The 14409-nt window shown below is 41.0% G+C and overlaps 1 protein-coding gene across 1 annotated transcript; it reads left to right on the plus strand.

Annotated features, from left to right (window-relative positions):
- Positions 1 to 2392: 2392 nt before the first annotated feature.
- slc16a1a (solute carrier family 16 member 1a) lies at positions 2393 to 14057 on the plus strand. Its single transcript, XM_069678452.1, has 5 exons — positions 2393 to 2458; positions 9350 to 9619; positions 12472 to 12615; positions 12929 to 13702; positions 13796 to 14057. The coding sequence occupies exons 2-5, from the start codon at positions 9403 to 9405 to the stop codon at positions 14029 to 14031; spliced, it is 1371 nt and encodes a 456-aa protein (XP_069534553.1). The 5' UTR covers positions 2393 to 2458; positions 9350 to 9402; the 3' UTR covers positions 14032 to 14057.
- Positions 14058 to 14409: the final 352 nt, after the last annotated feature.

Genomic DNA, 14409 nt, shown 5'->3' on the forward strand with positions numbered 1-14409 from the left:
CGAAGCATTGTGTTTTTCAGAATAAGGCAGCCTCTTGGAAAATCAGTCACAGTAATGAACACTGGTGGTGTGTGTTGACTGAGAATGTCCTACTTTGATTGAGTACATATAGCTGTTTTACTGCAGCTTATTATACTCCATAGGAGCTGTGTTTCTCATAGCTGAGCTAATCAATTTTAATCCCTCTGACAATGCTATAAGGTCAGTCGAAGCTGTGGTTTCTAACGCGAGCTGCAGACTAAACCAGGCCTCGGAACGCTAACAGGGAGAGAGGAAGTGCTATGATTCAAGATATATGCTTTATGATAATCATTTCACTTTATAGTCTTCTGTCTTTACTTTTTTTAGTCCCTGTCAGGCTCACAGCAACAAGATACTGACATAAGTGTGTCATCAGTAAATTAGCATGCTAACACGCTAATACTTGCTTATTAGCACTAATCACAAGTACAGGGAGGCTGACAGGAAATGCTATGATTCAAGATAAGATGCTAAATCAGGTCCCTGTCAGGCTCACAACAACAAGACACTGATTTTAAAATAAGTACTTCATCAGTAAATGAGGTCTTCACTCCATCATCGCCCACTAATTAGCCTAACTCCATCTACTTTCTTGCGTTCTTTCTTCTGAGCTAGCAATGTAGCAAAGTGTTGTAAAGTAGAAAGTCGACACATGTTCTGCTGGACAAACTCTGTAATGACGTCTTTTCTTAATCAACCCAAGCATTGTTTTCTGCATTATTTGTTCTGTAAATAATACGATAATTAAAGTTTTCATCTCTGTGTATATTGGAAAACATCTGGGCCAATTCTGACATATTGGCGATTGTCGCATATCGGCTGACAGACTCTAAATACATTATCTTGACACCATGAATGTCTGAACAAAAATTAGTGCCTAAGCCTAGCCTTCATCCTCTGGGGACTATGAATGATTTCATTGACCAACATTGCCATCCCTAGAACTATCCATCCATTATCTACTGTATACTGCTTATCCTGTTCAGAGTCGCGGGGGGGCTAGATCCTATCCCAGCTATCATTGGGCGAGAGGCGGGGTACACCCTGGACTGATCAATCACAGGGCTGACACATAGAGACAGGCAACCTTTCACGCTCACACTCACAACTACGGGCAATTTTAGAGTCAGCAATGAAGCTAACGAGAATGTCTTTGGACTGTGGGAGGAAGCCGGAGTACATGGAAGGAACCCACGCATGCACGGGGAGAACATGCAAACTCCACACAGAAAGGCCCACTACGTCCAAACCATGAATCTGCTAACTGTGAGGGGACAGCGCTAACCACTGCACCAATGTGCAGCCCCTCCCTAGATTAAGCATAGTGTAAATATAATAAAGTTGCATTTGGATATTAAAAAGAGAGTTTTTAAGCCTGTAATCTAAGTTTGTAGGAAATTGCAGACTGCATTAAGACATAAAAGAAAGGATGTGTTTGTGTCTGTGTGTTTCAGTGAGTGCAAATGTGAATGTATTCGTCCCGTATCCATTTCCATTTTTCTCACTCTGCAGTTGAACTAATGCCAGCCGGGGAGAACACACTGTACTGTAGGTGGAACTCTGCTGCATCCTCCATTTGAAAGCAATAAAAGTCCTTATTGGAGTGAGGAAAAAATGAGAGGAACAACATAAAACAACGCAACAAAGAGAAATAATGTTTCAGGGGTGTCAAGAATTTGAAGGCACTTTGCAAGACTGTTTGAATAACGTCCTGTACTCGGTCCTTTCCTTTCCCAAGCCCTTAAACAGACTCATTAATAGCTCCTCGGGGAGTTTAGGAGAAAGGCTCAACCATGCTTGACCCCTGAAGTGTTCAGAAATCTTTCTTTCAGGTGCTTTGGGTAAACAATGTCTGTTGTTTAGGTAAAATGGATTTCTTATAGCCGCAGCGTCCAATGGGGCTTATAAATCCGCTAATGCAGGAAATCAGAGTCCCAGAAAGCATCTTATCTCTGAGGGTGCAGACATAATACGATATCCTCTCCCTCACAAATACTAGAGGCCCCCTTGCAGTGAATTACAGTAACCTTGTGTGAGAGCCGACGCATGACAGAGGGGTGGAGAAAGCATTGTAGGGGCACTGCACTAAGCCTCCCACAGCGAATAAGAAGTTGACTGACCTCACCGTTTAGCTCCATAGTATCCAGATCGTCCAGCTGTTTGATCCGGGCTCTGAATGAACTCAACTTTTCAGCTTGGACGCAGATGAAGTCTGAGGCCGAGGTGCCACTGGCAACTTTTGGACTGTCGCAGTGGATATAGACCCTCAGATCACTCCTCGAGGATCTGTGAAACATACGCAGTGACTTCTTTTTTATTTCATACATATTCAGAGACTCCAAGTCCCATTCAATGAAGTCTGCGGTGTGTTAACGTGCCTCAGAGACTGCTGTTTATCTGCAGAGCTCATCTGGCCACTTCAAGAGCTCCTGCCAAGGTAAGACACTTGAAACACACACTATGCACATTCAACATTTGCCAGACATCACTTTAAAAATAATTACTTGCATAAGTAGACTATTTCCAGCTGGTTATTCATGGAAGATGGATTGCTTTGTCAGTGTTAAAACAATACTTATTACAGGAGTGTGCAATTTCCCCGAGCAAATATTTAGTGTGTGATTCTCATCTATAATTAATCAGACAAATTCACCACATCAAATGGATTGAATTAAACTTTAATGTCCCTGAGGGGCAATTTACAGACAGTTGTCAAACACGAATACTTCCAATGCATCATACTCAAACACAGCACAAGACCTCTAAACGCGTCACTGCAAATCCTGCAGGGACAGAGAGAGACACGTGATGTCATCAGGGGTTATAATTAGTTTAAAACATCAATAGCAGATGGAACAAAGGACAATCTGTGTCTATTAGTTGCACCTTTGGGAAGACTCAACCTGCATCCCAATAGAAGCATCTGGAATTCAAGTTCCAGAATAAGAGTCTGTGCCTTTGAGGTGACCCTCCAAAATAAGAGTCTGTGCCTTTAAGGTTACCCTCACTTCATACAGGTACCGAAGGCTATTATGTTGACCATTATGCACCTGTAATCTTATGTTTTCTAGTTTAGCGCTGTCTGCTAGCACATTATATTATTTAATGCATTATTATTTAATTAATTATATAAAGAATAAAGAATAACCAACTGAATTAAAGAAGAATAAAATTAGTGACATCATCGGTGACATTTCTACAATGAAACTTCCTTGAAAAAGAGAAACTTTTGATGTGTTTTTTTTTACCTATAGCATCTTAAGTTGCATCAAAATTAAAGGCAGCATGAATGGGATTTGTTGGTCGTTGTTTCTAAACACAACTTTCAAACTTGGCCCCTCCTCCCCGGCTGTGCGAGAGCGAGCAGAGTTGGTTGAGCTAGCCAGGGAATTAATTAAGAGCAAGAGAGGTGTGTTGGTTTAGCTCAGTTGGTAGAGCAGGCGCGCCCTGCACAGAGGCTACAGTCCTCAACGCACTGATCGAAGGTTCGACTCCGGTTCATTTGGTGCATGTCTTCCCCCACTCTCTACTCCCCACATTTCCTCTCTTCAGCTGTCCTGTAAATAAAGGCAAAAAGCCCCCAAAAAATCAAAAAAATTAATAGAGGGAGTGTTGTTAGAGAGAGTAAAAAATCTATGAAATAAATAGTGACTTTCTGAGCGTTTATGTTCTAAAGCACAAACAAACATGGCCCCGCCTCCACACAAGCCTGCAGCATGATTTTGTGTAAATCCAGCTGAAGCCATGCTTCATCCTGCCCTCTGTCTGTGCTTTCCCTGCGGTTGTGTGTGTGCAGCTCAGTCCAGACCTGGGTCAAAAAGACTGCGAGCATCTCACAACTTCTCATCAGCATGAACGCAGCAAAATAATACAAGAATTTGCAAATACAGGCAGACAGCAGGGTCTCTGCCGATGCAGGCTCTGCCACACATATTTAGTGATCATTTAGATTTATTATTTTCTTATGAGGCTTTACATTGTTTTTAAATAAAATCCTTCTCATTCAGCCTTTAAGCTTCTTGTCTACAAAGTGTCAAACTACTTGCTCTGCTGCCACCACCTCACCCTTCATCACATATAGGGTGCAGGGGCCTCCTCTGAAAATCAATAAACATTTCTTTGGTCTCGGCCACATGTATTTGGGGGAATGTGGCAACGCCAAAGTAATGTTTATTGATTTTCAGAGGAGGCCTCTGCACGCCGTGTGATCAAGGGTGAGGCGGTGGCAGCAGAGCAACAATATAAGAGAACTACGGGAAAACATAATTGGAACACATTTTTATATCGGCACACCTGGTGTACCAGAAAAGTTCAATTTGTGAAGTTAGATGATTTCTTTACGGCTTGTGTTTGCTGGTTGTATGCTGCCTTACTTTGAAAAGGAATGGCCATTCTATTTTGTTAATAAAAAACAATTACATTTTATCCCTTTCTTATATTTTTGGAGTTAGACTCAGACTGTCCTTTGACCAGAACTTTAATGTTGCTTTATGTAAAAAGTGGGAATCAACAGTCATTCTCTCAAGCAGGGTCGGACTGGGAACAGAATCTGGCCCTGGCAATTTTCGCGATCGCTCCCGTATTTCTGTGCACAATCTTTATAAAGAATAAAATACATCTCCACAAGCTGTGAATGAGATGAGCAGGAGGTGATACGTGTGCAGGTTATCAGTTATCATGAGTGCAGGGAGGAGACAGACATTAGGAGAGGAGCAGATAACACAGATCTGTGTGTGTTTTGATTCTCTCCCTTTCAGAATGTGTAATCCAGCCTGAACTGCGGTGTCTTTTTTGGAGTAGTGGGCCATGGCCAATAAGTCGATTTTTTCCTGGCGGCCCACTATGGTGGCCCATCTTGTATTTGGCAGAGTTTCCAGATTGCCAGTCCAAGCCTGCTCTCAAGTTTGAAGTGATATCGGTGGCCTCGGGTCCAAAGCATGCCTGAATTTATGACAAATCGAGCCAGTAATGTAGCCAAGAATGTAAAATTACAGGTTAATTTGACATTTCAGCTACTTTTGTTGTTAATCTAACCAGCTTGAGCGTCTCTCTTTGACCTATTTATTTCAGTGTTGCTCACAATAAATCAAAACCCAGTCAGAATTCAACAAAGTCGAGAGAAGGATTATTTCCCTGAAGCCCTCTTAGAGAGAACAGGCCGAGGTGGGGTCCCTGAATGCAGCATATGGAGGATATCTCTATAAGGAGGGCGTTCTTTGCTGAAGTTGCCCTTCTGCTAATGTGGGTCATGTCACATAAAGGGGTTTCATAACTTCACATACCAAGCCTGGGGTTCCACAGTGCTGTAAGAAACCCATGTTAGTTAACTGAACTCCATGTGAAAAAAAGTCTTGTATCTTTAAAGCAGTGACATCAAACCTCTGCTGATGTCCTCTGCAGAGCGACCCCCCCGCTCAGTGTTGGTATGTGTGTGTTGTCAAGTGGCACTTTCAGGCCACCCACTTTGGCTGCTTTATTTAGACCTTTACAGTATGAGGGGGGTTAGCACTGATGCCTCTGCCCGTTTGTCTACATATATCATTCTCCTGCATGGATTAAATCAATCAACTCTGCAGCTTTCTCTGAATTGTTTAATACTCTGCCCTCTTTTAGAGACAAGTGATCAATCCTTAGTGTGAAATTATCCATTATATTCATTCTTTCAGCGTTTTTGCCATTTTATCTAGAGTCCTGTCTGTCTTAACTTGTTCCACCATTCATCATCTGGTGTCAACCGCTGAATTTTTTATTCTTTTTTTTTTTAAATACAGACAGCACTGTCTGCCAGTAAAGTACATTTCCCCAGCATACTGTCCTATTTGAGAGGCTGCTTGGTGGATGTGTGCTGACTGTTTTCAGACAGTGAAAATCTTTCAACAAACTTTCCTTGTAATTGTGCAGACCTTCAGATTTCAGGATCGGTAACACTACAGGTGAACGTAATCTAATGATCAAATGTGACAACAATTTCATACCTGTCAGAAAAAAACAACGCAATCGGTAAAAAAGCCTTTGCATTTGCCATATTACACACTGGATGTCTGTGGCGACTTTTGCAGGAAAAATCCCAAGCGGCGCCCAGTTAGTGACGCGTTTTCCATCAGCCAGCAGTGGTTGGTCTGCCAGAGAGGGTAGGCGGAGCTAAGCGGCTGCTTTTCCGCTCTCTGCGAGTGTTGCGAGTAAACAGTAATCTACTATGGCTGAACAAACAAAGAGAAGATGGATGACTACAGATACAACTTCAACAAGAAGTGAAAATCCAAAGAAGAAGAAACAAACTCGAAGCTCAGATGAAGCAAACAGTCTGAAAAGGAAAGCGACCGTCAGCCAGGAAAATCAAGAGTTACAACCGGAGCCAGCCGTGGACGTCACACATGCAGCACTGTCTGGATATCTGGGAAGTGTGCTCCCGCAATTACCGTTTATCACCACAGGTGCTGCCAAAGAGAACGAAACTGAGATCTTTGAGATTGATGTAGGATTGTTTTTTTTCCCCCCTGCATCCACTCTTTATGCTAAGCTAGGCTAACTACACCTGCTCCATACTCGAGTCTCAGATTGATTTCAAGCTTCTCTTTTCAAAAAAAGCAAATAAATTCCCAAAATGTTTTACTATAAAGCAACTTCACAATAAGTAGGCACAAATGGTATCTGTTAGTTGTAAGCTGTTAGCTATTAGCTGTTAGCCAAACAACTCCACCTCTTCTTGGTGGTTTTGTTTAAGTGAGAGTAAAAGCTTGAAACAGCAAACAGGCCTCCTCTTGTTATAAGTTACTTTAACTTTAAGATTATATGCTGACGAATGCTTGATTGTTCAATGTAAAACTTTCAGTGTAAAAGAAAGAAATGTTTATAAGTAAACTATGTGCTCATTTAATTTCATACACACAAACAGTTACTATCTAATTATTCGCAGTGACCCGTAATGTCAGCGTCTATGAATAAATAAAAGGGTCCTCTTATCTCTTTCCATTAGGCTACCTACTGCATGTGTAGAATAATGCAGGAGGCACATTTACAGCTGCAGAGCCGCAGCTAAAGTCCCAGCTCAATAACAAAATTTCTTTAACGCATTAAATATTCACTACTCGCTGCACACTACTGGCTTATCCAATAAGTTTTCAGAGCACTAAACCAATTCATCAACCGCATCAAGTCCTCCTTGGCTAAAAAACACTACATCATCACCCACTCCTGAGCATGGCCCTGAGCTATTGAGCAGTGTGAATTCAACCTGTGCCCGTGCGCTGACTGATGCTCTCTCTCTATAGTCTCCCCTGTGTACACAATACAGTAAGTTGTTTGACTCTGCAGATGGACTCTTATTTATCACCTCTAAAGTGAGACTGTGGGAGCTCAGTGAATACATGCAGAGAGCAATTCAAAGCAGTGCATAACCAGAAACAGTATCCTTAATCAAAAGCTTTTTTTGTCGAGTCAGGGAAATATTATACACAAATTTGATCTCTTTCCAAACACACAGGAGGTATCAGCAAAGCAGAGGTTCTGAGGAGTCCTCACAGGTCAGTACAGAGAGCTTGTACTGGATGTGGTACATGTTCAGAGGGAATTTATACAATGAACTGAGTAGGAGGCAAGTTATGTCAATATACTGAAGATGAGATGCATGAGGGAAAAGAGAGGTCAGAGGTCATGCGATGGATGTGTGGACAAAGATCAATTCTGTCAGACAGTCAGCATAGATACATCCTAAATGGGATATAAAATGCATATACAAAGCCCCCCTCCAGAGAAAATCCAGTATTTAACCTTGTAAACATCCCCATGTGGTGTTTCTCATGGGCTACAAGACGTATCAGGGACAACTTCAGCAGTCATCTCCATGGCTGGGCCTGTCTGCTCTTAATCTGCAGTGTACCAAAGACAGGCTGAACAACACGTTTTCAGATCGGCAGGTTTGAGACGTCACAAACCTAAGGAGCCAATCCCGTTAATGGACGGGGTGACGCTATGCATATCATTATGTGTAACCTATGGCAACCACTTCGGCGATGCACGAGCCAGCTGTAACCATCATTGTAATTCTTACAAACTCACTACTGACTGCTAACATTAGCGTTACTGCTACCAATGACTACATTTCAAGCTAGCTTCAAGTTCCAACAATTAGCCGCTAAACGATGGCAGAGACGTGTTTTGTTTTCAGCTGTCATTGTGCGAAAGGAGAAACATAGTTCATAGTGGGCGGGGCCTAAGCAGATTCTTAATGAGGGAGAAGGAGGAGATGCCTTGAGAGGACTTTTACAAGGTACTTAAATGTATTTTGCAGAAAAAACATAGCAGACACAATTTATTGTTTCAAGTAGAGCATTTTATATGTCTTAAAGCCTGGCGCTGACTGGAGATGGTCTTTAAGAATTTCAATAGAAGTAACAAGCACTTACTGGGTGTTAGAGAAATAAGTACATGGCTGTGGTCGTAAAATAAAAGATGAAAATGGTTACACTTCTTCAAAATTATTGTTATTTTTGGAGTCAGTCTGTTTGATAGGAACATTTTCCTCAGCTTTGAAACATTTGACCTTGAAAAGTTCAAGAATCAATTTTCTATCTAAGGCAACTAAAATGCTTCAGCAACAGTTAAATTGGTATGCATCATCTTGCCACTTTCATGGCCATTGTAAAATAATATGTAAACCTAAGCTGTGATTCATTTAAACCATCATAATGGAAAGTTCAAGGGTGAGCATGTATCCATGCAGGTGATAGCCAGTAAGAGCTACTGTTATATCTCCAAGTGATTGTACAACAACAAACTTCTGCTCCAGAAATCACCCAATGTGATACAGAATAGTAAAGAGAGAGGTGAATGTAAAACCAACTGAAATTTATTTTTTTAAACTTTTGGAAATGTTATTTTAGCAATAACTTTGATTCCATATTAAAACTTAATTACATTTCTTACCTAAAGTCTTTTTAATTCCTCTTTTTACTATCAAGTCAGTTATAAGATAACGTAATGCTTTATACAAGGTTCTTAAAATATCACGTTGAACACCAAGTTACACTGCTGCTGATGTTTTCCATTTACAGAGTTGATAAAAAAAAAAAAACTTTTCATGTTGTTAAATGTTTCAAAGCTTCAGGCAAAATATCAACTTCAAGTCATCAAGTTTAACAGTTTGATATATTCAATGATGGATTGATCTCTGCACTCCAACCATTTATTCAACACTTAACTGTCGGTCAGTGAACTTGTTTTTCATAATGTCCTCTCGCTAACTAATATTATTCTGAAAATCAGAAAAACATGTTTCAAGATCTACTAGCAGCTGATAATGTGCCCTTTTTCTTTCTCTCCTGAACAGGTCCTCAAAGCTGTGAATCGTGTTGAAATTGAAGAGAAGTTTTGTGAATAAAGATGGCGCCCGCCGTAGGTGGTCCTGTAGGCTACACACCCCCTGAGGGTGGCTGGGGATGGATGGTGGTAGCTGGGGCCTTCATCTCTATCGGATTCTCCTATGCGTTCCCAAAGTCCATCACTGTCTTCTTTAAAGAGATCGAGGCAATCTTCGATGTGACCAGCAGCCAGGTGTCCTGGATCTCTTCCATCATGTTAGCATGCATGTACGGCGGAGGTGAGCCACAACACATATTACAACCTGCAGAACATGGTTTCTTTACACTTGACATTTAACACATCAAGAAGTTTTATAGATTGAATCCATATCTGGCTCTTAGCACCACTGCAAAAGATTTATTCCTGGAGTGTTCACTTAAAAGCTAATCCATGTTTTTCTGATTGAAAATAGTCTTGCATTGTTGCCTTTCAGCTTCAGTGTGTTCACAAATAGCCCGCAGATTCTCAGAATTATGGTGCAGCTTAAATCAAATATCTCATACTGAGAAAAACAATACTGTAACTCCGCCATTGAAGTTTTGTTTATAAAAAGGCAACATTATCTGTCTCGGGAGCACATGAATGGGTTTGAGCTTTGCTTTACCCGCTTATTGTTTTCCCTTGTGCTTTGAGAGTTTTGTGTTTGGCTGTGTTCGTGCACCGATGAAATGAATGCTGGGTCACACAGGTCCGGCCGGTCAGGTGATGATAAGGGCCTATTCATGTGCGTGATATTCAACACGGAGAGAACAGAGTTCAAAGGAGCTCTCCTCGTCCCTCCAGACCGTCTGCTCTGAAATCAAAACACAGCAGTTCTCTTTCCTCGAACGTGTGATAAACTGGGGAAATGATGACTTAAGCATCTTTTTTAATCTCAGGGAAGTTTCAGGAAAGTTGCTTTAGTGTGCTAAACTGATGTGAAGTGGAAAATAATACAGCCTATAAAACTACTTCAAATACTTAATTCTGGCATAAGTGTAGGCCTATAATTTATTTGCAAGATCTGTAATGAATGACAGTGGACATAGTATTTTTTGCTATGGCTTTCATGTGCATGCATTATGTTGAACAGATTACATCTTTACCTTACTATGGATTATATTTACGCCACAAAAGCTCTGTAAAAGTAAGCTGCCATTTGTTGCCTATTCACTAAATTACACTGTGCCCATATTCTTCTGATGTCACAAGGCTAAAATGCTGCTATGTTGTTGAGTAGTGTAGTTTTCCAGGTTTCGAATCATATAAACGCAAGTAATTTGATCACTTTATCTTTTAGCTAGCATTAAACCAATTCCTAGCTAACATTACCCAAGCTAGCTAACATTACCTGTAGCTAGGAATTTACGCCTTTCTATTTCAAGACTTCCTGAATTGATCAGCGGCTGAAAACATGTAATATCTCATTAGCCTCTGTTAGACAATAGCTAACATTAGCATTCAGCAACATCCTAGCTATTATACATGTTAGCTAAGAATGTACGCCTTTCCTGTGTTAGACAATACAACAGGAAAGGCATATATATTCCTAGCTAGCGACAGTGTTTGCTAGGAAGTTGAATGATAATGTTATTGTTTTACGATAGCCGATGAGTTATCAGATATGTAGTTTCCCTTGGATAATCACAAACCATTGTCTTTTAAATTACTGATACATCAAGATGCAATGAACAGGGCATTAAGGCTAATAGCATGTTAGCTTCCCACCCTGAGCATAAGGAAAAAGAATATGGGGAACAAACTAGAACGGTATGTCAAAGGAAAGAGTAACTTGCCTCTCCCTATACAGGAAAAATGCTGATTATAATCTAGCCACACATTCCCTGCTGGGGTCAAAGGTCTCTCAGTTACACAGCAAGAACATGTGACTAGACTTAAGTCTTTTACCTTGCTGTGTGTTTTTTCATATATCCTATCAGAACAAGTACATATTGGTTCTAAACGTGTGTCTGTTTTCCATATTTTTTAACAATGTTAATTAATGCAAATGTATAGATGTAAATATACACAGATGAAAGCACTCTATGCATGGTAATTGAAAGTAAGTGCGGAAATGTTTGTCAGCGCTGTGTGTGGATGACAGCCGAGTCTGTTACCCTCTGTGGTAAACATTCAGAGCACATCAGCAGGAGAAGTTCATTAACAACCTACTGTTGCATACCTCTGCACTCCTCCAATTTTTGATTCATTACATTCATAATATTCTACATTGGTGTGTCTCCAACCTTTTTATCCCAAGCAACCCTCCCTGCAAGGCGGAAGGAAAGAACTCATTGTTAGTGCGGAGACCGGCTGCATTACAATTTATAAAACCCTTTGTCTTGCACCGTGCTGGCAAATGAGTGTGGACAACCTCTAAACAAAAACTGTCACTTTCTATTTGGGTTCATTGGACAGTGCTGGGATTTGGCAGGAAGGCAGAAGTGTCTGCCATGTGGGTCCTCATACTCATTTAGGCTGGTTTGTTATAAGACGTAGATGGAGATGTTGTTTTGTGACCTGAGCCCATCGTTCATTTTGTTCACAAATCATTGCCATTTTCTTGAATTTTTGCGTTGAATTCAGGTTACGTGCATATTAATAAGTTGATTAATTATGAAGATCTTTCTTCTGGATTAGTTCACAATATGACAAAACTGTTAAAAATAATTAAAAATATTTTTAATTTTACACATACATCAACCCCAACCCCCTTAAAACATGCACACTGGTACACCCACCCTCTTGTCTGAACTGAGGTACTTCCAGTAATCATTTCAAATGTGTTTACAGCCCATTTATGACGAATCAACAAACAAATTATCCCTCTGTCAATTTTTATGAATCCCAGATCCAAATAGATGCTTATTTCATTACAGCCTTCATGGTTTTTCTGACAGATCGCATTATTAATGGCATGTGAACACATCTACTGCAGTGCAGCACTGACAGAAATGAGATTGCAGAAGTTGTTTGAATTGGCTGAGCCACTGCTGTGACACTGGAGCTCTCTGGTGGTTAAATATAGAACTGTGCATTGATGATTGGATAGAAATCACCATCTTTCTGCTCTGTAATCTATGTGTTTGTTTGTTTTTTCTTCTACCTCAGGTCCAATCAGCAGCATCCTGGTTAATAAATATGGGAGTCGTCCTGTTATGATGGCAGGAGGGTGCCTGTCTGGACTGGGCCTTGTTGCTGCCTCTTTCTGCAATTCTGTTCAAGCACTGTACTTTTGTATTGGTGTAGTGGGAGGTACCTAATTTTAACTTTTCACATTTTGAAGTTTAGTCATGAGTCACCTTTTTTTCTCCACTGCACACTGGCGCCATCTAGTGTTCGTTAAAAATAATAGCACAAAGAAATACTGATTTCCGAACACTGTTAGTCATGGATATCTTTATTTTGATCATGTACATAAAATAAGTGGATTAGTAACTAAACAAGAATAACCATTAAGACTGAAGAGTTATACAGTAACTAAAAGGTGCATGCACCATTCTTCTTTTCAACTTCTATACTAACAGAAACCAAATACACTTACACATTTTTAATCACTTCCTTTCAGGTTTGGGATTGGCCTTCAACCTGAACCCCGCCCTCACTATGATCGGAAAGTACTTCTATAAGAAGCGGCCTATTGCTAATGGAATAGCCATGGCCGGAAGCCCCGTCTTCCTCTCCACCCTGGCTCCTCTGAACACCTGGCTCTTCGACCAGTTCGGCTGGAGAGGAAGCTTCCTGATCCTGGGTGGCCTGCTCTTCAACTGCTGCATCGCCGGATCTCTCATGCGGCCCATAGGGCCAAAACCCAAGCCTGTGGAGAAGACGACAGAGAGGAGGACTGTAGTGCAGACCATTAACAGCTTCATCGATCTCTCTTTGTTCAAGCACCGTGGCTTTTTGCTTTATATCATGGGCAATATTATCATGTTTTTCGGCCTCTTTGCACCACTGGTGTTCCTCAGTAATTTTGCGAAGAGTAAAGATATCCCTAAAGAGAAGGCAGCTTTCTTACTGTCCGTGCTGGCTTTCGTCGACATGGTTGCCCGGCCCTCAATGGGCATTGTGGCGAACACTAAGTGGGTCCGACCAAGAATACAGTACTTCTTCGCCGCCTCTGTGCTGTACAATGGTGTTTGCCACATTTTTGCACCACTCTCAGTTGACTACACAGGATTTGTGATTTATGCCATGTTCTTTGGGTTTGCTTTCGGCTGGCTGAGCTCAGTGCTGTTTGAGACCCTGATGGACCTGGTGGGAGCTCAGCGCTTCTCCAGTGCTGTTGGGCTGGTCACTATAGTGGAGTGTGGTCCTGTTTTGTTAGGGCCCCCTTTGCTTGGTGAGTTTATGACCAACCCTTTTAATAATGTATAATTTACCACAGCTCAAAGACGACTAAAACTATAAAATGTGACTCTTTTTGTCTATACAGGGAAGTTCAAAGACATCTATCATGATTACAAGTACACGTACCAGGGCTGCGGGATCCTCCTTGTCGTCTCCAGCGTCTTCCTCTTTGCAGGGATGGGACTCAACTATCGCCTGCTGCACAAAGAGAAGAAAGAGGAGGAGAGGAGGGCCAGGGTGGGAGGCAGAGAGCAAAAGTCCAACAGGGACAATGCTGCCAAGGAGGTGGCAGAGGCTAGTAACACAGAAGACACTGTCTAATACGCTGTATACCACGTTAAGCTACATTTCAGTTCACTTTAATCCTGTCTGTGGAGACTGCAGATGAACATTATACTGTTTCATAATGAATTTTATTTTGAAAGGAGCTGAAATTATACCCCCATAACGTCACTAGTTATCCATGTAAAATATTTAAACCCCTATTAAAGCCCTTTAAAGTCTAATGAACAATCCACATAAAATACCTCTAATGTACTTGTGTGTTTTTTAGAGTATTGAATTTTAACAAGCCTTTTCTGTCACTTATATTGTTAGGACATTATGGTGTTTTTGACATCTCAGATGGTATCACTATATACAGGTAATCTCTCAAACACTTCTTTAAATCTTTTTTTGTGCGTGTGTGTTTAAGGACTG

This window comes from Semicossyphus pulcher, unplaced genomic scaffold (genome assembly GCF_022749685.1).
Source record: "Semicossyphus pulcher isolate SPU_LCO1_2020_fin unplaced genomic scaffold, fSemPul1.0.p SCAF_3, whole genome shotgun sequence".
NCBI lineage: Eukaryota > Metazoa > Chordata > Actinopteri > Labriformes > Labridae > Semicossyphus > Semicossyphus pulcher.